Source organism: Capsicum annuum, chromosome 3 (genome assembly GCF_002878395.1).
Source record: "Capsicum annuum cultivar UCD-10X-F1 chromosome 3, UCD10Xv1.1, whole genome shotgun sequence".
Taxonomy (NCBI): domain Eukaryota; kingdom Viridiplantae; phylum Streptophyta; class Magnoliopsida; order Solanales; family Solanaceae; genus Capsicum; species Capsicum annuum.
Genome location: NC_061113.1, coordinates 239,468,225 through 239,494,965, shown reverse-complemented (window position 1 = coordinate 239,494,965; position 26,741 = coordinate 239,468,225). Strand labels below are relative to the sequence as shown.

General features: G+C 36.9%; 5 protein-coding genes and 1 non-coding gene across 7 annotated transcripts; all 6 read right to left on the bottom strand.

The window, feature by feature from the left end:
- Positions 1-389: 389 nt before the first annotated feature.
- On the bottom strand, positions 390-3,084 carry LOC107864947 (putative F-box/kelch-repeat protein At1g20940). The gene is made up of 3 exons (XM_047408704.1): positions 1,930-3,084; positions 1,663-1,715; positions 390-464 (listed from the first exon to the last, which is right to left on the bottom strand). Exons 1-3 carry the CDS (start codon positions 3,071-3,073, stop codon positions 390-392), a joined length of 1,272 nt encoding a protein of 423 aa, XP_047264660.1. The 5' UTR covers positions 3,074-3,084.
- A 1,149-nt stretch (positions 3,085-4,233) lies between these two features.
- Positions 4,234-4,306, bottom strand: TRNAI-UAU. Its single transcript has one exon. It is a non-coding gene; the product is annotated as a tRNA-Ile (tRNA).
- Positions 4,307-4,884: 578 nt separating this feature from the next.
- Positions 4,885-7,516, bottom strand: LOC107864946 (putative F-box/kelch-repeat protein At1g20790). The gene is made up of 2 exons (XM_016711338.1): positions 6,382-7,516; positions 4,885-5,039 (listed from the first exon to the last, which is right to left on the bottom strand). Exons 1-2 carry the CDS (start codon positions 7,514-7,516, stop codon positions 4,885-4,887), a joined length of 1,290 nt encoding a protein of 429 aa, XP_016566824.1.
- A 1,062-nt stretch (positions 7,517-8,578) lies between these two features.
- LOC107862821 (putative receptor-like protein kinase At3g47110) lies at positions 8,579-12,037 on the bottom strand. The gene is made up of 2 exons (XM_016708490.2): positions 9,206-12,037; positions 8,579-9,134 (listed from the first exon to the last, which is right to left on the bottom strand). Exons 1-2 carry the CDS (start codon positions 11,913-11,915, stop codon positions 8,749-8,751), a joined length of 3,096 nt encoding a protein of 1,031 aa, XP_016563976.1. The 5' UTR covers positions 11,916-12,037; the 3' UTR covers positions 8,579-8,748.
- Positions 12,038-12,923: 886 nt separating this feature from the next.
- Positions 12,924-17,860, bottom strand: LOC107862820. The gene is made up of 4 exons (XM_016708489.2): positions 17,022-17,860; positions 14,479-14,703; positions 14,005-14,388; positions 12,924-13,801 (listed from the first exon to the last, which is right to left on the bottom strand). The coding sequence occupies exons 1-4, from the start codon at positions 17,622-17,624 to the stop codon at positions 13,325-13,327; spliced, it is 1,689 nt and encodes a 562-aa protein (XP_016563975.1). The 5' UTR covers positions 17,625-17,860; the 3' UTR covers positions 12,924-13,324.
- A 1,158-nt stretch (positions 17,861-19,018) lies between these two features.
- LOC107862819 (TITAN-like protein) lies at positions 19,019-26,367 on the bottom strand. Of its 2 annotated transcripts, XM_047409592.1 has the most exons (8): positions 26,007-26,367; positions 25,797-25,923; positions 24,245-24,554; positions 24,075-24,139; positions 21,199-21,244; positions 20,573-20,994; positions 19,656-19,716; positions 19,280-19,470 (listed from the first exon to the last, which is right to left on the bottom strand). In XM_047409592.1, the coding sequence occupies exons 1-7, from the start codon at positions 26,258-26,260 to the stop codon at positions 19,690-19,692; spliced, it is 1,251 nt and encodes a 416-aa protein (XP_047265548.1). In that variant the 5' UTR covers positions 26,261-26,367; the 3' UTR covers positions 19,280-19,470; positions 19,656-19,689. The 2 variants fall into 2 exon arrangements, with proteins under 2 accessions (XP_016563973.1, XP_047265548.1); XM_016708487.2 differs by lacking the exon at positions 19,656-19,716 and having other exon boundaries at positions 19,019-19,470.
- Between the last annotated feature and the right edge of the window lie 374 nt (positions 26,368-26,741).

The window sequence follows — 26,741 nt, the reverse complement described above, 5'->3', positions numbered from 1 at the left end:
CCAAGTCATCCGAATTCACGAACTTACCTTAAGGAAATAATTTCCCTCACTGTACCCGAGGTTGTGGAATTTTCCCTCCCAGGATAAAATGGCCAACAATTCAAGTATAGCGGTACCTCAAATACTTGAATTCTTCGAACGTACTCTCGGTTTGATTGATCACAAAGAGTATTTAGAAGACAAGAAGATTTATGTGTAATCAAAAAAATTTTCATTCTATAACATGTGGAAGAAAACAGGTTATTTATAGCCACAACATGCCCCTCCGAAAAGGTGGCATTGGTTCAATTTTAGAGGTGTGTCTTTTCCTGAAAATGCATATTTATTTATTTAAAACAGTTCAGTAATTTTCTGAAATAGTACACCTTTTCAAGAACAAGTGCACCAGTTCAAAACAGTGCATCACTTCGTTGAAGAGTTGCATCTGTTTGAACCAATGTATACACTATTTCAAAAAGCTGCATCTGCTCAATCGAAACAATGCATTAATTCAGAAACACTACAGCATTTCGTTGCACCAGTTCGAACACAACACTGTGTCATGTCGAAATAGTGCAATTGTCCACTGCATGCATGCTCCGTTGTCCTACTACTACATAGTGTGGTTGGACTGCGAGTTTGAATCCCGCAGAGTGACCTTCCCTTTATGATCACACCTTGCTTGGTGATGATATCCTAATCACCAATAAGCAAGTGGCTCTTTCAGTACAGAAAAGTTACTGGATAGACTCAGCGTTTGGACTTCTGATTCAAAGTCACACATCAGAATAAGTCAACTTGCTTGTGCCTGCTGTTACCTACCGTAGGACCTCCGTCCCCGAAGCGAAGAAAGAGGAGCAGGAACAAGAGGTTGTCCTCTCCAACCAGTCAAGTGGCTTTCCGCTCCTCTCCCGGCCCAGTAGTTCCGCAACTACTACCGTGGTTGTTGCCAACGGGGATCCCCCATTCCGAAAGGTTACTAGGCCGGCCGTTAGGTCCAAAGTTGTATACCACTGCTAGGAAAACCAGCTATATCCGATCTTGGTTGGCCTTTCACCCCTAGCCACAAGTCATCCCCGTATTTTGCCACATACGTGGGTTCGGTCCTCCAAGGCCTGTTAGAGCTCTCTTCAACCTGCTCATGGCTAGATCGATCGGTTTCGGGTCAAATAGGAAGAACTAGAAGATTCCACCTCTGGAAAGCGCCTAAACCTAATGGCTTAAGCCGCTGTTCCCATTTCCTCGCTGACCCATCATGCATACGTTATTGCTTCGGGTTGAATTTATTTGTTTCTGTCAAATAAAATTTGTCCAAAAGATAGATCTCATCGGTTGATCATTTGTCAAATCCGAGCCGAGCGAGCGACGACGACGGCTCGAAGCATCTCTATTTTCTTGCCTCACTTGTCATTTTTTCAATCAAATTATCTCATGCAAAATCCCCGGGCAATGCGAAAATCTTTCATTTATTGGCATTCATAACTTGAAATGTGCAGCAGTTGCCAAAAAAGAAAAGCAGAAGAAGAAAAGTTTTTATTCAAATTCAAAATACATACAATACTCACAAACTAAGTTATCTAGAATACAAAATAATCATGGCTGAAGCAGAGTCTACTACAAATATTTCTTTTTCTGCTTCTCCTCATTCTTCTTCTGATGAACTTTCTTCTTCGCGGGTAATACCTGAACGAAGTTAAATACAAAATTTGAGACTTGTTTCAAGTGAAAAATCAAATCTAGAAATTAGAACGCATCAATGGTATGTGTATATCAAATTGCGAAAATGCATCTTCATGATGTCAGTTTATGATCAGTTTCACGTAAACCCCATGCATGCTTTCTTGAAAAGGCAAGTTTTGTTACTTCCTAAGTAGTAGTAATAAATTGAATCTAATTTAGGACATCACAAAAATGAAAACATACAAAATTGAACTTGAAACTGACTGGTACCTTCGATAATAAATCCTCTGATGTAATTCAACTGTGCAGCAATATACAACAGATCAGCAGCCTCTACATTCTCGAAGGGCGTCTGATGGACAGAAGCTAGAGTTGGATGGAAGCAATACATGGGACTATCAACTGTGTCCCATGCTTCACCTTGTCGGTACCCATTGATCTCAGTATCATACTCATACAGATCATGTAGTCGTGTTGTGGGAATATGTTTTAGAAAAGACACTTGCTTGCTGTCGATCCAGACTGGAAAACCAGTAACAAAGCCATCATCTGGACGAGAAATGAAGTTGTCCAAAGTGTGGGTAACCGTCCAACTGCTGCGTGCATTATCATAAGTCGCAAGGACTATGAACCTTCTGAAAATGCACACAAGGGTAAGAACACCTTGTGCCCTCCCTAACCATATATTGCGACCAGTGCTAATATTACCGTAGCTGAAATCATATTGATCAATAAACGCAGGACGATTGATTAGTATAGCCTCTTCTCTCCTCGTATCAAATGCTACAACACTGCCATCACATCTGAGCCAATACAGAGAACCACACCAATAAACAGGTGGATTACCGGAAAAAGAGATAAAAGAATCGGTTCTCAGTTGGATTTCAAGCCATAAGCCAGGACGCTCCGATGACAGCAGGTGAAAATTGTAGAACAAATTGGAATTTTCAACCAGTTCACTGATGGTTACCAATTTATATTGATCTGAATTTGGGTAATCAACAGCGAAACCCATCTTATTAAGCCTATATGTTGTAGGCAGTGGGTATGGTATTAATTGGTGCTCTCCAGTTAAGGGATTGAAAACACAGTACTTGGTAACTAATCCGAAGTCAAAGAGAATGAGACCATTACATGAGGCCAAAATCTCATTATCATAGGAGAAAATCGTCTCAATTTGAGTGATTGGGATAGGGTGTAAGGTGACTTTGTGGAGTGTTGTGTCGTTCGCAGCTTTTACTCTATAGATGAGTTCTGTAGAAGGATTTTCCTGAAGTTGAAACCAAGTTTGGAAAAATCCAGGATCAGAAATTAGACACTTAATATTCTTGTTTAGAACTTTACATTGAACTGCCAACTTCAAAGGCAAGCGGGAGATGATCTCCCCAACTAAAAAATCATCCTTCAACTCCATTGTATCCTTGTTTTTCGCTGCTCTCTTGCCGTTTGTTATATGTTGGAATTTTGTTTAAACAAAGAGTTAGTATTTATATCCAAATTCTACGAAAGGGTGCGTCGTTTAATTCCTTATAAAAAGGTGTATAGTTTCATACGCACCCGTTCTATTTGAATCCAACTTCTACATGTCTTTTAAATGAAAGGATGTGTCGTTTCATTGTTTGGCTACCACTTTCTACCGTAACTTCACACCCATAGAAGCAATTGGTACATTCTTTTTGGATGAATAAGTAATTTTTTTTTTAACAGAAAGCAGCCAGCAGAGATATCTGAAGACAATCCAAAAACGATATTTATATTTCCTGTTGGAAGAACCAGGTTCATTATCACATTGTTCGTGGTATCAAGAAGAAAGCAAACCATTACTGTACATGAATTCCTAGCTTTTTAGCTATTGTCTGTAAATATTGTAATTTCACCATGTCAGGTTCAAATTATACTCTGATTCCCAGTTTACACTTACGTCGGGGATTGCTAATAACTTGACAATAGAGTTTTGGCTCCAATTTATTGCTTGTATCAGTAGAATCGTATCTTTGATTACACAAGTATTGTTGTGTTATAGACTTGCAAATTCAATCTTCAAAGATGTCTGCGTAATTCTCCGTGACAATTTGGAGTTAATAACTCAAATGGTCACTAACTTTGATATTTACTTAAAAGTAACTTAACTTTCACATTTTTACTCACAAAGTCACTCAAACTATTTAATAATTTTTTTTAAATAACATTTACTTACGTGGAATTATTATTTAAATGCAAAATTCAGAAAAATAAAAAATTATCTTTTAATAACCCTTTTATCCTTATTCCCATAAATTATTTTTCCTTTCTCATTTTTCTTCTCCTTCTCACATATTGTAATTGATTCAACATTAAATATGTCTAATAAAATATTAAAAGATCAAATTAAATTTAACAATAATCGAAGGATAAAAACTTATTAATATAAACTATATTAATACGATGAAATATAACTAAATGAGATGTAATTTAACTCATTTATTACTAAAAGTCACGTGTACGTAGTTAGGAGGAAGGCGCTATTTCCCTATTCTTTTTTTTCTATTTTTTAGATGATTGATAATGTTTCTTTGAAATCAACGAATAGGGAAAAGCCGGCTATCGGAATCGAACCGATGACCATCGCATTATAAATGCGATGCTCTAACCTCTGCGCTAAGCGGGCCCACATCACAGAAATCTTATATGCATAGTAAAGCCCTAAACTACTGGAATTGGAATTATTAACTATTCAATATTATATTGAATATTCTAGATTCTAGAGCATAAGGATTACTATAGTGATCTAGAATTTCGATTTATCACAATTCTAATAATAGTCTTATTTCCAGATTTAAGTTTCTCGGTATGATGTATGATTGTATGTACTTCATTCTAAATGTAATTTGGAGTTTGGATCTAGTTCTCAATAAAAGAAATCGATTTATTGTTCCGATTTCAATACAAACATCAATATTAGATGGAAAAAAAGAAGTTGAAACAAGGATTGAAAAGGTAGAGCAAAATAATCATAATTTTAATTCTTTGGTTATTGTTAAATTTTAATGTGATCCTTTGATATTTTATTAAACATATCTAATGTTGAATCAATTATCCCAAAACTGTAAATTTTGAAGGGAAGATTTAGTAAACATCTTCCCCTGTCAATGCTAAAATCTTTCATTTATTGGCATTCATCACTTGAAATGTGCAGCAGTTGCAAATCAAAAGAGAAGTTCTTGAATAAATACCAACCAGATTAGTCTACAATACAGGATCCAACAGTGCAGCTTTTTTGAACTCATTGATCTCGGTATCATACTCATATGGATCATGATACCGTGTCAAGGGACGATGTTCTACCAGAAAAAGCACTTGCTCACTGTCGATCCAGACCAGAAAGCGGTTGATAATGTCGTCTGGACCAGAAAAGAAGTTGTCCAAAGAGTAAATGCGTACAAGGGTAAGTAATGCGATGGTCAATTAGTATAGCCTCTTCTCTCTTTGTATCAAAAGTTAGAACAATGACACCAAGTTAATCTATGGGACCTGGTCCCATATGAGGTTGCTCTCTGAAGATACTGGTTTGACTACAGCTGGAAGCTGTACTTTACTGAAAGTTGGTAGCGCGTGGCAGTAGAGGAGCTGAACCTAAAGACCAATTATAGGAAGAATTCTAGGTTTTGTTGTAGATCATCTACATACAACAAAACCTAGTTTTTGCAAAATCAAGATCGGAATTCGGGCATATTATCTATGATGGATACGAGTGGGCCAGGCGAGTGAATTGGTATCAGGCTGTAATCACGTGGTTGCTTGATGAAGTTTAGTGAAGCTTTGGAAATCCAAAAGGCAGGTCGTGATTTTTACTTTCCTTGAGCAAGGAAAACTTGAAGTGTTCGTTACATTATTGCATTGTCCTCCTTTGAATCTATATTGTACTGCATTTGTTGCTCAGGGACCTGGTCTTGTTGTATTTGGTGGACCCATACATTTCATATTTCTATTTGGAAAAAAAAAGTTCAATCAAATCTCATGCAAATTCCCCCGGCAATGCGAGAATCTTCCATCTATTGGCATTCATCGCTTAAAATGTGCAGCAGTTGCCAAAAAACAAGAGCAGAAGAAGAAAAGTTTTTATTCAAATTCAAAATACATATAGGACAATCTCCTCTTTGATCATTTCTTGTTCACTTTAACCGGATCTCTCCCTAGAACAATAAATTTTCTACAGAATACTCACAAACTAAGTTATCTTGAATAGAAAATAATCATGGCTAAGACGGTGAAAGGAAGAAGCCAAGTCTATTACAAATATATCTTTTTCTGTTTCTCCTCATTCTTCTTCCGATGAACTTACTTCTCCTGATGAACTTCCTTCTCCTGATGAACTTCCTTCTTGGATGATAATACCTGAACGATGATGTTAAATACAAAATTTGAGACTTGTTTCAAGTGAAAAATCAAATCTAGAAATTAGATGTGTATATCACATGGCGAGAATGCATATTCATGAAATCAGTTTATGAGTTTCATGTAAACCGCATGCATGCTTTCTTGAGAAGGCAAGTTTTGTTACTTCCTAAGTAGTAATAAATTGAAGTTTACTACTGGAAATACCTGGACGAATATCTCTATGCAAAATGTTGATTGGATCAGTTGAGATGATATTGGAGGAAACGTTTTAAACATAAGAGAAGTCTAATTTAAGACATCGCAAAAAACAAAACATTCAAAATTGAACTTGAAACTGACTGGTACCTTCGATAATAAATCCTCTGATTTCATTCAACTTGGCAGCAATGTACAACAGATCATCAGTCTCTACATTGTCGAAGGGCATCTGATGGACAGAAGCTAACGTTGGATGGAAGCAATACATGGGTTTATCAACTGTGTCCCATGCTGCACCTTGTCGGTAATCATTGATCTCAATATCATACTCATACAGATCATGATATCGTGTCAAGGGACGATCTTTAAGAAAAGACACTTGATTGCTGTCAATCCAGACTGGGAAGCCAGTAACAAAGCCGTCTGGATGAGAAATGAAGTTGTCCAAAGTGTGGGTAACCGTCCAACTGCTGCGTGCATTATCGTAAGTCGCAAGGACTATGAACCTTCTGAAAATGCATAAAAGGGTAAGAACACCTTGTGCCCTCCCTAACCATATATTTTGACCAGTGCTACTATTACCGTAACTGAGATCATATTGATCAATAAACGCAGGACGGTTAATTAGTATAGCCTCCTCTCTCCTCGTATCAAATGCTACAACACTGCCATCACATCTGAGCCAATACAGAGAACCACACCAATAAACAGGTGGATTACCGGAAAAAGAGATAAAAGAATCGGTTCTCAGTTGGATTTCACGCCACAAGCCAGGTCGCTCCGATGACAGTAGGTGAAAATTGTAGAACAAATTGGAATTTTCAACCAGTTCACCGATGGTTACCAATTTATATTGATCTGAATTCAGGTAATCAACAGCGAAGCCCATACTATGAAGCTTATCTGTTGTAGGCAGTGGGTATGGTATTAATTGGTGCTCTCCAGTTAAGGGATTGAAAACACAGTACTTGGTAACTTGTTCGAAGTCAAAGAGAATGAGACCATTACATGAGGCCAAAATCTCAATATCAAAGGAGAAAGGCGTCTCAATTTGAGCGATTGGCAAAGGGTTGTGTAAGGTGATTTTGTGGAGTGTTCTGCGTACCGCATTTACTGTATAGATGAGTTCTGTAGAAGGGTGTTCCTGCCGTTGAAACCAAGTTTGGAAAAATTGAGGATCAGAAATTCGAGCTTTAATATCCTTGTTCAGAACTTTACATCGAACAGCTTCCTTCAAGGGCAAGCGGGAGATGATCTCCCAAACTAAAACATCCAATTCCATTATATATCCTTGTTTTTCTCTGCGCTCTTGTTATATGTTGGAATTTTGTTTAAACACAGAGTTAGTATTTATATCCAACTTCTACGAAAGGATGTGACGTTTGATTCCTTATGAAAAAGGTGTGTCGTTTCATTCGCGCCAGTTCTATTTGAATCCAACTTCTACGTGTCTATTAAATGAAAGGATGTGTAGTTTCATTGTTTGGCTACCACCTTCTGCCGTAACTTCTTCATAAAATTCTCCAAAAAACTCTTTCTTCTCCAAATTTCTGTTCCAAAAAGATCAAGTTCAAATTCTTTTTTTCCCGTAGAATTTCTTCTTGTCCCTCTAAGCAATTGGTACATAATTAGTACACGTGTTGCGAATGTAAACAATCAGTACAAAAAACTTCTTTTTGGATGAGTAAGTAATTTTTTTGTTTAACAGAAAGATCAGGCGGAAATACTTGAAGACAATCTAAAAACGATGTATTTCGTGAGTAACCAAAATCCTCAGATATATTTCCTGTGATGATGAAGATGATTAAAACAAGTATTGTTATGTTCTGAATTTGTTTTGATGATTGACAAAGACTGTTGGAAGAACCAGGTCCATTATCACATTGTTCGTGGTATCAAGCAGATATTGATGAGTGATGACCGGGTCAAGAAGAAAGCAGACCGTTACTTTGCATGAATTCCTAGCTTTTAATCTACTATCTGTAAATCCTTGTAAATTTCACTATTTCAGGTTCAAATTGTATTATTAATTTCCGGTTCTTTACCTCGAGGCTTACTGATAACTTGACAACAGAGTTTTGGCCCCAGTTTAATGCCTATATCAATAAAATTGTATCTTTGATTACAAATACTTTTGAGTATCCTTGTGTTTATTAATTCGCAAATTCAATCCTCAAAGGACGTCTGCGTGATTCTCCCTAACTATTTGAGTATTGTTGCGATAACTAATTTTATCAACTTCTGGGATAGGCTGTCCTTTTGTGGTTTATTAGATGCATCCGATTCTTTAATTCCTAATGTAGAAGTTAAGAACTAACATCGGATGCTCCTTAACTAAAAGCCATTAAATCTCAAGAAATCTGATATTACCTTAGTTCTTCTGCATGCTAAAAATAATACGACGACTTCAAGTTCTTTTTTAAGACTACAATATTTTCTTACCAAACAAACAGAATGTAAGACTAACAAAACATTTTAGATCAAATCTAATGCTTTCACTTGCAGCCCGTGGCCTCAATCTCCCTTCCGCAGAAACTTTTCTCTTATTTGTGTCAACGTATTGTAAACTTGTCTCATGGTCAATCTATCTTTTGGGGATTCAGCTGAGCATGCAACTCCAATCTCAATTATGCCAACCAAGCATTCCATCTTTTCTTTCGATATACTGCCCCAGTAGTCTTCTCCATCGGTTGCTTTACTCATCATCTTTCCATGGAAAGCTGTTTTATCTAGAATCTCCATAACTTTCTCTGTCAATGCTGTTTCTGCAAAATGATGGAGACCAGAGCTTGCTTGGAAGAAAGTGTCTGTGGGTCTTCTTCCAGTGAATATCTCCAATATTAGAATCCCAAAACTGTACATATCTCCTAAAATGGAGACCTTACTACCCATGCCGTATTCTGCAACAAGCAAGTTCAGCTATAAATAAACCACTGTTGTAAAAAGAAAATCATATCACAGTTTTGTTTACCTGGAGCTGCATAGCCAATAGTTCCCATAACTCCAAGTGAGCTAAACTGATGCAGATCCTGTCCATTACTGAATTCAGCAACGAGTCTCACCAAACCAAAATCACCCAGATGAGCTGTGAGATCTTCATCAAGAAGAATGTTCTGTGGTTTTATATCACAGTGAATCATGGGTGTTTGGCAGTCGTGGTGAAGGTAATGAAGTGCAGAGGCCACATCTATTATAATATTCATTCTCTGAAGTATGGTCAAGCTACTCTTTTCATGTATCTCCTTTTCTGGATGTAGCCATTTGTCCAAGTTCCCTTTTGGCATGAACTGAAAGATTAAAGCTTTGAAATCATTACCATCGAAATCAGTACTTGAGCATACGCTGATGACCTTGACAAGGTTCCGGTGCCTAATGTTTCTCAATGCTTGGCATTCAGCTATGAAGCTTTTTGATGCACCTTGATGCTGAAGTTTGAGTACCTTGACAGCTACGACCATCCCGTCAGAGGCAAAAGTTCCCTTGTAAACAGTTCCGAAACCGCCAGAGCCAATAAGATTTTCAGGAGAAAATTCGTCAGTTGCAGTGCGTAGATCATCATAAGATATATTGGGGTAGAAACGTGCAGATTTAGACCCATCTTCTGGTGCTGGATGATCTTTGAGATTTCTTCTCCAAAAAACGAAAATTACTAACAAGGCCAGGACTGAAAATGAAGTAGCAAAAACAACTGTCAAAATAAACTTGAGGGCAAGTACATGCTTCTTCCGTTTCTTCTGAGTTTTTTGATAAATACAAGGTTGTAAATGCAGCTCTTGAATCCCACTACAAAGCTTGAAGTTCCCAACAAATATATCTGCACTCAAGTTTGAAAATATTCCAGTGATGGGAACCTCACCCTCTAGATTGTTAAAAGACAAGTTCAAGGAGTGCAAGGAAGTAAGATTTGCAATGAATTGAGGGATTGGCCCTGATAGGTTATTGAGGGAAAGATCCAAGGACTGGAGATCCTGCAAATCTTCTAAATCGGGAATGGTACCTTGGAGGGAGTTTCCCTTCATATAGATCTCCGCCAAGGCCAAGCATTTTCCCAGTGTTCGTGGAATCATACCCGAAAAATTGTTGTAAGATATATCGAGATAAGTAAGATGACTCCAGTTACCAATATACACCGGTAATGGACCACTCAAATGGTTATAAGATGCAAAAATATCTGTGAGGGATGAGAGAGCATTAAGTTGTTGTGGTATAGTTCCAGTCAGGTTGTTTTCAGAAATGCTTAATCTTAGCAGTTGGTTACAGTTTCCCAATGTTGAAGGTATGTTACCCTCTAACCTGTTAAGTCCCAAAAAAAGATACACGAGTCCGGTGAGGTTTCCTATTGAAGAAGGTATTAACCCTGTCAGGAGATTGTTAATCAAGACAAGACCTCCCAAGTTTTTAAGTCTTCCAATAGAATCTGGAATGCTGCCTGAAAGATTGTTGGAACCCATGTGGAGTAGATTCAAATTCACCAGGTTTGAGATATCTCTGGGTATGCTTCCACCAATTCTGTTTCCGAAGAAGAGTAAGCGTTGTAACTGACTAGAAAGGTTGACTGTTGAAAGGGGTAATGTACCTCCAAACTGGTTGTCTCCGAAATGGAGCATTTGCAGACTGCTGCAGTTGGTAAGAGAATTTACAAAGTCAAGGTCATCATGCTTACCGAATCCAAGATGGTTACTCCAAACATTGAGCCACAACAAATTCTGCAAGTTACCAAAATCCTTAGGTATATTTCCAGTGAAATTGTTTACAGGAATATCAAGCTGTAGCAATTTTGTAGCATTGGCCAAAGAGGATGGTATGGAGCCAATCAAATGACAGTTTCCCAAGTTAAGTATTTGGAGATTAGGGAAGTAGTGGCCTAAATCGGATCTGAGATTTCCAGAAAAGTTGTTAAGAGGAAGTGATATTATTTCCAGGGATGACAAATTGTATAGCGAAGGAGGGAACTCCCCAGATAAGCTATTCACTGACAATTCAAGCAACCTTAACTTGTTCAATCGAGCTAGAGAAGCTGGCACTTCTCCCTCTAGATTGTTACGCGATAAATACAACTCTTCTAAAGATGTAAGATTTCCAACAGAACCTGGAAGGACTCCTGTTAGGTTGTTATTTCTGAGATACAATTTCACTAACTTCGTTAAAGATCCAACTTGGTTAGGTATCTGTCCCACAAGGGTGTTGTGTTCCAGGACAAGGCTCTTGAGTTTAACACAATGTGATAGATTAGCTGGAATTTCCCCAGTTAGATAGTTAGAACTCAAATTCAGGTATTGAAGCCTTGACAGCCTGCTGAGTTGCCGAGGAATTTCGTCATGAAAGGCATTTTCTGCTAGGTCAAGAGAATTGAGAAATGAGAGGTTTCCTAGATTACCTGAGATCGTACCTGCAAGCCTCAGACCTTTTAGATTCAAACGGGTGACTCTTTCCTTTCTCAGGCGACATTTTACTCCAGTCCACTGGCAGAAATGAACAGATTCGTTCCAAGAGTCAAAAACTCTTGATGGGTCCTCAGTTATTTGGGACTTGAATCCAAGTAAGGCAAGTTTATCAGTTTCATTGCCATGAAAAGCAGCTGCAGCTGCACGATGGAGAGAAAATGAGAATAGAAACACAAGAAATACAGCATGGATAGCCAGAAAGGTGTGGAAATTAAAACTCGCTGCATAAATATCCATTCTGGAAAATGTCAAGAAGCAAAAGATGATACTTATCTGAAAGGTTTTTTTTTTTGTGGCATTGGAGCACCACTACATGGTATAAGACGCATGATTATAAAACAAAGATTTTCTTTGGTCATTTTTTGTAAAAACATAGGTCATATGACAACGATTATAAAACAAGTTGCCAACAAAAAATTATTTTGTGTGCATTTTTCTTCAAGATTGTTTCTGCATTGATGCTTAATCCACCTAATCATTTCTTTATAATATGCATCAAGAATTATTCAGCCCTTGAAAAAGTCACGACCTTCTGATGCATGCAGGGTAACGACTTATCAACTAACTCAAGAATTGGTCCGACTAACTGTACAACTGTGTTATTTAAGTCATAACTCTATTGTTGTTGGCTGCAAGAATCTAACTACACAAATCCACTTGATGTCAGGAAATGATTTAGGGTGTGTTTGTTATGAAGGAATATGTTTTTCAAATTTCTCGTGTTTGATTGGCTTAAATGTTTTGGAATCGGGGCCGGAATCTAGAGGTGTCAGATCCCGTGTCTCTGATCGAGGTCAGGCTCAAGGTTAGGAGTTGGGCCTAGGTTGGGGTCAGGAGTTGAGTTCAGGAGTCGGGATCAGCGAGTCTTGGGTCAAGTCCAGCAGATATTGAAGAACCGGGTCCTTTGTTAGGACAACATTCGCTGAGAGCTTACTGATTCCTTTATAGGAAACTAGTTGTATCCTTGTGATTCTTTTTCTTTAAATTTTTGTGAATATAGCACCCTCAGATTACAATTGGATGTTGAATGAAATAAGTAAATCAAAAGCGGTGAGAGAACGAGTAACATGAGTTTGTTTCTATGTGCTTTTACTCAAATTTTGCCGATCAATGACGTACATGGGTGCTGGGGCAAAAGAAAATACATGTACTGAAGCTAAAACCCAGCACTGTTGTTCTTAACTTGCATATAAAAACACAAAAGGCAAGAAATTTCACCTAATTAGCATACTAATAAAAACCCCATGAGCATATCAATTTCACCTTTGCATAAGATGCAGAAATCTCTTTCAAAAGATTCTCATGCTTACAGAATGTCTAAATGCTATCAAATATTCCAAAGATATATGTGATAATACCAAAGGGAAGAAATTCTAACTTAAAACATCCCTCAACTAATGCACAAAACTGACAACTATCCGTAAATTTAACCCACCACTCAATCTTTTACCCACCTAAAAATGAAAAAGAGGATGTGTTGAGATCTGAATGCGCCGATGCCAAACATCATCCACCAGGTGGACCTGGTGTAGACTTATAATCTTTTCTTTCTCGCGCCACTTCTCACACTCTTTTGAGTGAAGACTTCCCCCTCAAAACACAAGTGCAACCTCTTCAAAATCAACCTCCATGTAGTGCAACCCGCCCTAGCTAGCTTGGAAGTCCAGGAACAGTCGCAATTTCTGTGAAAGGAGCTCACGAGTTCCATACAGTGGCTTACTACTGATGATCCAATCTTTCTCAAGCAATCCTGCCTTGGCACTATGCGACATCTCATCGTAGAAAGCAGAGACAATACCATAGATGGAAGTCCTCAGGTTATCAGCCATCGAATATGCTTTTGCATAAAAGGGGGCTCCTTTTCTTTTTCCTGCAATGCTTGCTGCTGAATCTCTCTTACCTGAATTTAACGTAGCCCACTTAATACCAGCAGGATCCATTAAAGTATTTGATGACTGTAAGTTGGTTTTCTTGCCCATCAGAGTTTCAACAGCTAATAAACTCGATAGCAATGTTGAGATAACAGCAGCATTACTCCCTGAAAGTTGAGCAACGCCAAATCTGTCCTCCTTGTGTGAATGAACTGTTAGTGAAGCCACAATGCGGGCACACCAAGCTAGTAGCTGCGTGCAGTTTAAAACTGTATTTAGCATTCTATTTGAAGTGTTATACTCTCAGTTGCATATATTAACAAGGGTAGTTCAGGATATGTGAATGACAGTAAAACCAAAGAATCTTAATTCATAAATTAAGAATTAAAAATACCAGATAGAAAAAAGAAGCACAGTATTTAAGGCCATTCATTCATGTAAAATTAGTGTTTTACCTGAAAGTCATCAAATGATTCATAAATCTTTGAATCGGCAAGCTGTTCATTTGGAGAACGCAACTGCTGAGAAAGTTGCAAAGAGTTATCAACAGGAGAGCTTTCCAAAACTTCACTCAAAGTTCTTGTGAATTGTTCAACAGGGGTCAAGCACACAGAAATGACTCTTTTGTAAGTCTCACCAGTTTCCTCAAAGAAGGCTGCTCGGCGCCAAGGGTCAACATTACCTTCGCATACCATACAAAGGTCAAGGTATGCAAGATACTGCAAAAGAGATTTTGGTGTGCTCTCCTCCAATGCAGCAAGAAGTGGTTCACTTGGATTTGTTTCAGCAGCTGCAGAACCTTTTGGAGGGGCAAAGACGAACCGCTTTGTGTGTAGCACCTAAATAATCGAAGTAACGTCAGTTATTCTACTTATGCTTATTTCCAGATGCTATTGAAAAAAATAACCAGCTTGAACATAGAGACCGACCTGGTGTAAATGATGACATAATTCCCAGCAGAGAATCACCACAAAACTTCCAATGTAGAAGAGAATCTGTTCAGTGATGAAGTTTTGTACTGGAAGTTGACCCTTAAACTCATATGGTAGAATAAATGCAAGGATAGCTGAAAACATATAACCAGCAGTGGAAAGCTTTAGAGCTTTCTCAACAGCTAAAGGTAGCCCCATCTTAAAACTGAAAAAGGGAGGACGCTGTTGACATGGAACTTTGTGTCAGTCTCTGAGTCAAATTTTTGTGTAAAGATTCTTTACTTTTTTGTATATGAAGATTTCCTCATACATCAATCAAATTACTTAGCAGAAAAAAAAAGACCTCTATTGGAGAAACACCCCCACCCCCCAAAAAAGGAAAAAAACAAAGAACAAAGTATCTCCTTGCGAAAAAGAAATGTCAATATCACACTAGCTAACGCCCCAAAAAAATACAGATTAATAAAACAATGCTCATTCTTTGATACTATAAATAGTAAAATCAAGCAGAAAAAAAAATATTTAACTTATCATGAATGCTATCAAATAAAAAAAAACTCTTCCATTATTTCCGCATAAAATAATCGAAATAAATAGTTCCGCTAGAGTTTTTATACACGAAGCAGCAGGGATATTGTTACAGTAAAGAATACAAGGATTTAGGTTTCTCTTGGACCAATGCCTCAATTCACACAATGAAGTATATACATGAAGCAAACCAAGCAAATACAAAAATAATATGTCAATATAATTTGTTTGTATATGTACTGGCTACTGTTATTAGCTAGCATTTGACCATAGATTGCCAAATATATTTGGGAAACCAGTTTCAGATGAAGTTCCAACATATGTTTGGCCATATTTTTTGGGAAACATATTTTATTCTTTTTTATATATTTAATAAAAAAAAAATACGAAATATGATTTATACCCATAATTTCTAAAAACTATTAAAAATACTTATAAGTTTAACACAAAATTATCATTTTTATAATGAACTAGATAATACAATATCCAAAAGAATCATAACACCATGTTTTAATAAAACCATTAATAATACAACTACAGCTATTAGCCTATTTCAGTTTGCCAAATTACAATTAGTTATGAAGATCCATCGATGGAAAAAAAATAATAACAACGGTCTTTTTTTTGGTACAACTGTAAATATTACCATTACCTCCAAAAAACAGTTACAAATAAAGAGCACATCTTCCTTGCAACAGAAAAGAGGCCTCCAACAAAAAACAATTAGCTAATTACAAAGTAAATGCTGTATAAAACTACTACACCTGTTAGCCTTGTTGGAATTTCTAAGTAAAAGTATTCTTTCTGTTAAATAACAATGGTATTATCTAGCTATTCTTTAATATAATCTTCCCATATTCAATGAACAGACTCCTTAATAAGAATGTGTTTAATGATGTGTTGGGTAGATAGAATTATAGTTAGAGTCATAACTGATGGGATTTTTTTATAAAGATATAAAAGTTTGGAGGAAGTTTCAAAATTTTAGAAGAATCCAAAGACTAGATCTGGCCCAAAAATCACCTTTTACTAGCTTTTGGGATCTGGGGTTTTTTGCCAAGAATTATCCCAAAAACTACTTGCAATATCTATGGCCAAACGGGTCCTTAGTCTTTCTACCAGAAAAATAACTTCTTCAGTCTATTATAAAGAACACGATTAGGAACTTACGTATAAGGAACCAAGTGTAAGACATTCCAATAAAGAGTAGACACAGTTACATATAAACATGAGTACATATTCCAGTTAGCTGAGAACAATCTGATGTGATGAGCTGAAGAACAATTAGAAGTGGAGAGCAATTCCCATTAATGAAACGACAGCGTTTAGCATGAGATTAGTCAGCTCATTCACAGTAAATTGGACATTGTTCAAAAGGAGGTTATAACACGTGGATGGCTCTGATTAAAGAGAATGAAGGGTTAGGATCCCATAAGGAAACAACTATGAATACATCAAAATTCCGGTATGAGAGCATGTGAAAAATTGGTATTTCCTTAACCCTTGCTAGTGTTCTTCTCGCTCTGACTTCTCTTCTCTCTCACACACTATCAAATTCTTTCCTAATTACCAATTTATCAAATTGCCATTGCCCTAAATGAATGAGCCAATCATTTCGAGCTATAGATCATATTGATAGCTTCATTCTCATTCCCATTTCAGGTATCTTAGTGATGACCTGATTACTGGGAGTTGGTGCTGGACCATTTTGATTTAAATCGGCATTCCTAGTTGTTGTTAGCTGTTATATTCCATTCTTTTACTGACTTGAGCTTTTGTGTTTCTACGAAATTGAATCAAATTGTTGTTGGATTGGGAGTAAATTATAACCAAATTGAGTGGGGGACTTGTTAATTACATAGCGAGTTCACTACACTTGATTTGAGATTAAAACACTAAAACTGTTCAAAGCACATTGAAGATCAAAATTCATGGCACATACTATATACAGTACAAGTTTTTGCATTATGCAATAACATAATAAAATTGATACAAAGAATCCATTTTTATACCTGGATAATCGGGAACTGCAAAACCCACCGTTTTGCATATACATAATGCACTCCATAGAACAACCCAATCTGCAAACCCCAAAACCCTAACTTCCCTATCACCAACCTCCTCGGCCTCAATTGATCAAAAGCATTGCAGCTCCAACACAGACTAATCACAGACAACAACGCTGACACCGCAGACACCGCCACAAACAGCACGAAACTGAACGAAGCCCTAACCCTTCCCCGAAAATCGGACGGCAGTAACGGCTGGGAATTAGAAATGGGAACCAGTATAAGCCGAGCAGCAGCGAGTAAAAGCTCGAAAGGGGAAGCGGGGCGATGAGGTCGAGGAGAAGAGATAATGAAAAGGGAAGTGGAGAAGATGAGAAGAGAAAAGTGGAAGGTTATGAAAGAGGAGATAGTGAGTAATGAGGGTTTGAATGGGGTGTTAGTGAAGAGTGAAAGGAGTAGGGTTTTGGAAAAGAAGAAGACGACGGTGGATTGAATTGCTTGCCAGATTAAGAACCCTAGGAAACGGTGCTTGATGAGTTTAGTGGCGGCGCCACCGCCGCCGTCTTTGTCTTTGAATAAAGATCTTTCTACTATGGATATTAGCATTTTTCCAGTAGGGAAATACGGCGGAGCGAGGCGGAGATGGGTGGTTTTAGTGGTTTAGTGGGCGGTGAATGGTGGAGCTCAGCTGCCTAATGTGGCGATTAGTTCTTAAACGGCACTTGGGCGGGAACTTATTCGACGCCGTCGCCCTCAATATTCTTTTTTATTATTATTATTTGTGAAAATAGACTACTCCCAAAGTACAGCACTACTAGTACTATATTTTGATTTTTTATTTTTTTTTTGGTGTTAAATAATAGTGATATTTATGTATTGCTCTTATAAACTTTTTTATCCTTTAATTTTTGTGTTTATCTATTATTTTTGGTACTTCAGCTATCATATTGTTTTACTGTTGTTTCATATACTTCTGTTACTTCTTTTTCTTGACTTCTTTGGAGGGCGTATCGAAAGTGCATTTAACTTTTTTCAGATTCCACTGGTGATAATATATTTGGTATATCATTGTTGCTATTTAAAACATAATTTCATAAAACTTATATGTAAAGAGTACGCATTTGTGAGTATTTGGAGATGAGATTCTTTTATAGTGAAACAAAGAATACATTCTGATTTCTGACAATTGAATGTGACCAGAACTTCGTGCAACAATCTTCTGACCAGGTTATATTCGAACTAATGTCTTGAAAGTAGAAAACATCTGCGTTTATTCTAGGAAAGGATAAGTTGTTTGTTAGATAATGGTAAAAATTCTCACTTGTCATTTCCTTAATTCCTCTTATAACAAGCTAACAGCTAAATTACCAGAACGTACGCATATTAGTAAATTGTTCCAACTTTCATTGTCTCCTTCTGCAAAAAGTTGCACCTACTCCAGAAAAAATCCGACTACTAACTACAGTTTCACGTCGCTTATTAGATAAGCCATCAGAATTCGTTTTACTAATAGTAAGACATTTACTTCCAAAAGTTAGCAAACTTTGCGATCCCATCTGAAATTCCACGCAGCCCATCTTAACTTTTACTATTACTAAATTTCAAGTTTTTCACAGGTTGAGACTTGAGACAAAAAACATGTATTAGAACAGCTAAAGATGAAGAAAATTTGAAACAAACACATGATAGCGAGAGAAGAAAAGGTCGATAGAAAAGAAAGGAGCCTTCATGTTTCCTTTCCTCAACACTTACCAGACCTTCACAACTTCTTGTTAGTCTCGTGCTCCCAATGTATAGCATAAATAAGACGAGTTTTGAGCCAATTAGAGAGCACAAGCACACAAACATACTGTTTCACTGCAGCTCCGCGGCAGACTTGCACAAATGACATGCTATTTCATTGGCGACTCTGCAGTAAAACTTGAATAGCATGAACAGCTATAAAGATCCAAGGCCGCATAAAAAAAATCAAAACAATCTACAAGGAATCACAGTTTTGACGCCTATAACAGGTCCGACACATGACCTTCATGATATTATTATGTACTAGAAGGTATACATTTAGTAGAGGACACTGTCAAAATTAGAGTAAATGTCACCTTTCAACATTTATCAGAAATTGTTTGCAAGCAAGAGATTTAAGGCACCTTCAAGCAAATAAGAAGAGGAATACAACTGGAACTTAGAGCCAATTAAAGGCATTAATACAAGCTAGAACCAGAAGAACCAAGAGCTCCTTCGGGAAAAAATTAACATAACAAACAGTCTAACATAACGCTTACTATAATCTAGTTGACTAAACTCATACCAAATAGGAAACCTAAAAAGCATAAAAAACGATAATCTGGGTGGGAGAACAAATCAAGAAGAATGTACACGCGAACTTTCATAATTTGGCCACCATACACAGGTTGTTAGGTCAGTCAAGCTCATCATCAACAGGACCTTTGCGCTGCAATGATTAATCAGAAGGGTCAGTCTTGTGAATGTCATAAATAGAACACTTATAATACAAAGGAATGTCATAAATAGAACACTTATAATACGAAGGAAGAATCAACAGTCTAGTTTCAATAAACATATGTTCCACATGAAGTAGATAAACCATCTATTAAGAAAGAGCAACAAAGCTACAACCTTAACATATAAAGGAACGTCTCATCAAAGTATATCAGAATAAATGGTTGCTTGGGGAACACTGCTCTGACAAAGGTCACCAAAGAAAAACCAACTATAAGTATATTTGCAATGAAGAATTTTGACATCCAAAAAGCATAGAACTGAGAAGGCCTTTTATTTGGGGAGAAAGGTTGAGAGTCAGAGAACTGACAAAGCCCTTATCACTACATTTGTCCATCGCTTTCTTTTTCATACTGCTTCACAAGGGACGGAGCTAAAGGAGTTTGACTTGCATACTGCTCCATCCATACCACAAAATATGACCTAATTTGACATGTGCGGTGAAGTAAAATATTTAAATGGCTTAATATGACAAATTTGACAGAAATTCTTATCATATCGTTTGAATGTGAAATTAAGGAGCAGCAGTTGGTAAGTTATCAGCAGAAGTTAGAAATAGTTTAATACTATTACTTTTTATTAGCTTAAATTGTTGGACTATTAAGTTTAATACCATGTAACGAAGACATCAAGTTTTTTGAATCAGAAAGGGAAGTAGGTCAGTCTTATTGTGATATAAATAACAAATTGATATTCTCATTAAACGAACAACAAGGTAGCTGCCGAAAAGTCAGCCTGGAATGAAAGAAGATAAATATCACGACATTGCTCACATGCAGATAGCTAACTGAACCTGAATTCTTGAAATTTCTGAAACCATTTAAGGCAAAGTTGCAGAGTGCATCGCCTCAGGAATGTTAAAGAATTGATCAGCATAAACCATTGAGCAAAGTTGCAAGTTATGGCCTCATGTATGTTAACGTAGTTTTCAGTATATATTACCAGGCTAGAGTATTTCTTGATGATGGTAAAGAGCTGGATAGGGAAATTTATCATGTTGAAGCCAATGGTTATATGCTGATGTAGTAGCTTACCTTTCGCTTGCTGACATAAGGCTGTAACTGCACCATACTCTGGGACTGGCTTTCAACCTTAGCAGATTTGTGATTCTCCAGCTGAAATACTTTTCTAGTTTCCTTCCTAGTACCTGATTGCCAAACTCCGCCAAAATTTGGGAGCCAGTTCACATCAAAAGTGTTTTTCACAAGCTCCCCTCTACTCTCCAACTCCAGCTCAACTTTTCTTCTCTCTGCCCAAGCAGCACCAACCCGGTTTGGGTTTAGTTTCGACTTCTTCTTCTGATTGGGAGGAGAGGGGTCATTCCTTCCAGGATTTGATATAAAATCTAGCTGACTTTTTTCAGTCGCATTGAACCACGGAGGAGGTGCTCCAGAATGAACGTTGCCAAGGGAATCTTCTTGAAATGTTAAGGACATCTGTGTAATGCTTGGTGGACCTGAAGAAGAAATTTCCATTCTTCAACTGTAAAATACATGAAGACACACTAACTAGACAGCAGGAACACCATAATAATTATAACAACCCAGAATAATATATTAGGTGTCCACAAACATCAGCTTACAACTTAAAAACATTACTAAACATAGTCTCTACTAAAGTGCACGAAATATAAAATTATGCAGAACGTAGAGATCAATACCCGGAGAACTTTTCATACCCTTTGTTACTTTTCCATCCGGGATTACCTGGCAAATCAAGCGAGTGAGATTTACATGATAAGGAAAAGCTTCTTAAAATAAAGAATTGAGGCAATCAAATCCCGCATTCCAACTGAGAAGCAAAAAATAGCACCTGATATTATTCTGTTAAGCAATAACTTTCCATGTATGTTTCACAAAAATTTTTAAAAAAAGAACTATCTACGTGTTTTAGCATCATGAGAATCAAACTGGTCATATCCTGAATTTCCCATTAACATTAAGAACGTAAGAGATCTTTAGGTTTCCAACGCAACAAGAAACGTCAGACTGCAGTACTTAATGGATCTGTTTCCTTTTGGGGAAGTATTTGTGATCTCTTTAATTGATTCTTATTTAGCTTTTTACAAGAGCTGCACCCTGGAAAACATCTCCTTGCAACCCATTATACGAAGGGTGGATAGAGTTTGGATTGAGCCAAGGCACATAAGCAACAAACTACTTACATTTATTGACAGTAACTGACTTAGGACAGCAAGATCAAGAGATTAATTATGAAGACATGCAAGTTTTCTTATTTTCTTATGATTAAAATGGACGGTTTTAACACGTCACAAAAATATCAGATGTGGAAGTTCAATTTCTACAAGCATTGGCAATCTTATGGCACAAATTATTATAGCGACCATCTAGTTAGATGATTACCATCAAAGGCGGACTTACCCCCGGGTGGTAGGTCACTGGCCCCTGGTAACCTCCGGAAAAATGTATGGAATATGTGTATATTTATATCTTACATAACGTTTACATATTTTGATTGGCATCCGAAGCCACAATGGCAATGTAGCTGCACTGGTTGATCCGGGGTGCAGAGAATGACCTTTAGTGCATTTAACTGGGATTAATTCCCGCTTTCAGCATTCATCCAAATTTTGTTGTGACATTGCTGTAGTTACAGGCCAGTTCACTGTTTTTGTTGCTTTTTTCTTTAGTTTTCAGAGTCCCACACCACATTTTGTAGCAACACATGTCTATGTTGTACAAAGAAAACAAATAACATGTCTATATTAAAATAACTGGTGCCCTCGTCATTTTCAATTCCTGGGTCCACCTCTGATTACCACCCCTGCCAGCCAAATATTTATGAACTCTTTAATGTATACGTCATCACTTGATAAAAAGAAGACAATCAACATTTTTAATAGGTAAGAAGAACAAAAGCACAGAGAGAAGAAGCAGAAATTCATCATAAGGGAGAAACATCATATCATGACAAGCACTATTTGTGATCCGTTGATAATAAGATGTAAGCAAGAAAGCTCATCACCTATGTGTATGAACACTTTTCAGAAAAATTATAAGGAAAAGAGACGCCCATCATTATTAAAACCCACTTCGATAACTAGAAGTGGCATGGTTCACAATGTTCAGCCTTTAAAAAAGAAGGTTAAAAGGCTGAAGTGGGTCAGAAACACAAAGATCTTGGCACGCTTATCTTCAGAAAAGCAAAGACAGAATAATGGAGAAAGGGGGGCTATCATAATTGACAACTTATATTTTTCTTGTAATTGTCTTTCCTCCCGGATAAACAAAGCCATGCAATGATATACCAAGTTTCATCAGTCAGTGCTGCTATGAATATATCAAGTATTTGGTCTAACCAATATATTAATTTTATATATATATGCAGTCATCAAAATTCAGATATCTAAAGCTGTCAATACAGGCCAGCCCCGCCCCCCACCCCAAAGCCTCGCGGGCCAAGGAATTTGATGGGCTGGGGCGGCTGGCCCTTCACTTGAAAGGGCCTTAAAATGGCCAACCCAACCAAACCCTAGAAGGGCCGCGGGCTGGAGCGGGCTAGCCCTTACCCAACCCAACCCTAAAAGGGCCGCCGGCTAGCCCTTCCTTTTTAAATTTTTATTTTCTTTTCAAACTTAAAATGCTGCCAATATTTTAACATGTCTAACAAGATTATATGGAAGCACATAACAATTATAATCGTAACGTATAATATCATATATACATATGATTACTAGGCTTCAACTTACAACCCCACATCTAAAATATATAACATCCAGAAAATGAGAAGATTTTCAATTCAAATATGGCAATTATGTTGTTTCAATAATTTTAGATAAAAATCTAGCACAAAGTATGAAAAGAAAAAATAATTATCTTTTTTGACAAATAAATAGGTGAAAGGAATTTGGAAAAGTGAACCTGTAAATTCGAATTAAATCATATTTTTGGCCCACGGGCTGGCCCTGACCTGGCCTCGATCAAGCCTCATGGGCTAAGGGCTAAGTCGGGTTGGGCTAATAAGCCCCAGTTTTAAATGGGTTTGAAAAATCTTAACCCGACCCTACCCTAGTAGCAGGTTGGGCAGGGCCAGGCCCATTTTTTGACAGTTCTACAGTGATATCTATGCTTTCAATCTTACATATTTATAAACATCTCTGCAATTGACCAGTCCTACGACCAACTTTACCCACAACCGGAGGCTAGAATCTCCTTCAACAAATTCAGTCAGTAATCTAACACCAAATAAGAAAGAATCTAAACTTGTAAACACTCAAAAAGTCGAAGCAAAGCAAATGAAGTTAATCAGCCATCAATAAGTGCTATAATAGTCAGTGATGCCACCAGTTCTGAAAAATGATGAACACAAAAGGACAAATAATGATAAGTATGAGAAACATGATAAAGCATCACGTATGATGGTCAAAGTTGAGCAAATAAGGACATAAGAAAAGTTAACTGGCACATGATAGGATCTCTTACTGGTAGTGCACAATAATCTTAGTACCCGAGCTTACAACACAGAGATAAATAACAGAAAAATTAAGTCGCAGATAGGCCTGTTAAATAGACTTACAAAACCGCCATTAAGACATTGGTGAGAAGTTGTCGTGGCATGAAACCCCAAACACTTTGGAACATCTGTGCAAAAATAGTTCACAAGATCACTTTCAGTCAGTGAGCAAAACGTTCAATCAGAGAAACACCGTACCACCATATGAAAAGAGAAAACTATGAGGCACTAACTTGAATGGCCATTGGAAGAACAAGCATCTTCACTGGGTTGTCCACCCATGCACGTACTGCGCAAATTAGGGCCATTTGTAACACTACACATTTTGTTTTCAGATATCTGCGATCTCTCATTCGTATAATTTTGTAAAGGTACAACAATATTTGAAACATCAACATTAAGAGCATGAATATTATCTTTTTCAAAACAATTTAGATAGTCAGAGTTCGTTTTATTTTGGATATCATTCGACGGTCCTATTGATGTTGCACGAGATTCTCCATCAAGAGCTCCTTTCTTCAATAGATTGCACTTTTTCTCCCACTGTACATATGAATGCATGATCAATGACTTCATCAAGGTTCAGAATAATAGGAAATCAATCTTTTAAACAAAGTAAAAAGTTCAAGATGATAGTGCATACATTCAACTTGACAATGTGAGGATTAAATTCAGCAACTCTGGAAATCCTAACATTCACCTTTTACGTCTAAATATCCAGAAAATGATATTTCCCACAGAGAGAATCTATTGATAATGTCAATCACTATAAAATAATGAAAAACTAATGGGATAATCCACATCTAGACCTCCTAACATAGACGGGAGACAACGACAAATACAAAACTATGTGTAGAACGAAAGGATTTACCATTGAAGGACAAACACAGGGTGCAAGCTCAGTAGAAATCCTCATATACCCAATGTATAATCTAATGAAGAATTACATTGTAAGTTTTAGATAAAATATAACTGTGAAGTGGTCTAATGGATTTGGTATATGAATGAATGACATTTATCTAATATATCGTACAGAAAAACTTCAGCTGACCACAACGAGTTTCAAATTAAGGTACAGCTGTTGTTGTAGTCAATTGTAAGATTTGGTGATAATGATAGTGAGAGACATTCTAACATGTAAACTGCTTGCACACACCAAACAACATAGATTTGAGATAGCGTGAGACAAAAACTAGGGTCGTTTGGTAGCTGGTTTGGAAGAGAGTTATGCGGGTATTAAATTTTGCATAAGTAATACTATCATGTTTGGTAGCTAGCTAGGAGGTAAAGTATTCATGTATAAAATTAATACGTTATTTGGTTTGCAATTTAGAAACCCGCATAACTAATACATGTATAAGTTATGAGAGGATGTATCTATTATTTCATACTGGATAGAAGGTGGAATAAGTATTACTTGTATGATTATTACATGTGTAACTAATCCCTACATAACTAATAGAGATAAGCATCCAGTACCCCTGAACTATGGGCAAAGTTGCTACGACACACTAAAATGGGGCCACGTCAAAGGTTCCGCAGCAGCTTAAAAGGTTGGCAAAAATACGTTAAAATTTAGATCAGGGAGGTAATACTTAATAGGACATCCGTGAAGACAGAGTGTGTCGTAACAAATTTGTTCATAATTCACGGGGTACTACAAGATGCTTTTCTCTAACCAATACCTTAATACCTGCATAAATAATACATAGATTCCCTCATAACTAATGATTCATTACTAATATTTGCATAACTCTAGCCAGCTATCAATATATCACTAGTTACCTTAGCGAAGTCAGCCTCCGTAATTCGAAGAGTATCAACCTTGTCCATTCGACCACCATACTTCCACAAAAATCCTTTAACTTTCTTCAAATGATCCGCACTAGCCAAATGCCTAATCGCATTGTCACTACATCCAACAAACACAAAATCTAATAAAAAAACACATAATTCACTAATAACAAAATCAATCACAAACTAATCACTGCGTACCTAGCGTAGTAACTCTCGAGTTCACGAATATCACATTCGCAGAAGAGGCACCAAAGGCGATTAAGTGAAGCATGTTCAGGACGAAGAGGGATAGGGTTTTTAAGGAAGAATCGGATATCGGAAAGCTTCGATTGGAAACGCGAGAGGAGAGCTGCGAGGGATTTTTTGTGGTTAGGGAGGAAGTTATGGCGGCGACCTTGGTTGTGATTGAGCTTGCAAACAACGCAGAATTCGAACTGTTTATTGTTGCTCATGGAGCTTCAAGTGTGATTGTTGGTGAAGAGTAATTTAGGGCTCTCAAATTGAAATTGCTACTCATATGGCTTTTCTATTGTGAATTTTTTAGCAACTCTTTGGCCATTAATTGTGCATCACTTAATTCCGAAATATTTATTTACTTTATTCGAAAAATTTTATTTAATATAATTTACTTATGTTGTATATTTCACTTTTTTGAGATTTAAACAAGATAAGTTTGACCGTAAATTTAAATATGAAATTTTTAATTTTTCTGAAATAAAATTTATCTATATCTATAATCTATAATTTATAATCTCTATCTTATTATATTAAAATAGTAAAAGTATGAAGACCCTTATAATTAGCGTTTATCCTTTTTATCCTTCATTAAAAGTCCCCCTTAAACAAAATTATTTTTTTATCTTTTTTTAATTATTATTTTATTAAATTAAAAAATCCTAAAATATATAGATAGAATCTTAATAAATATATGTA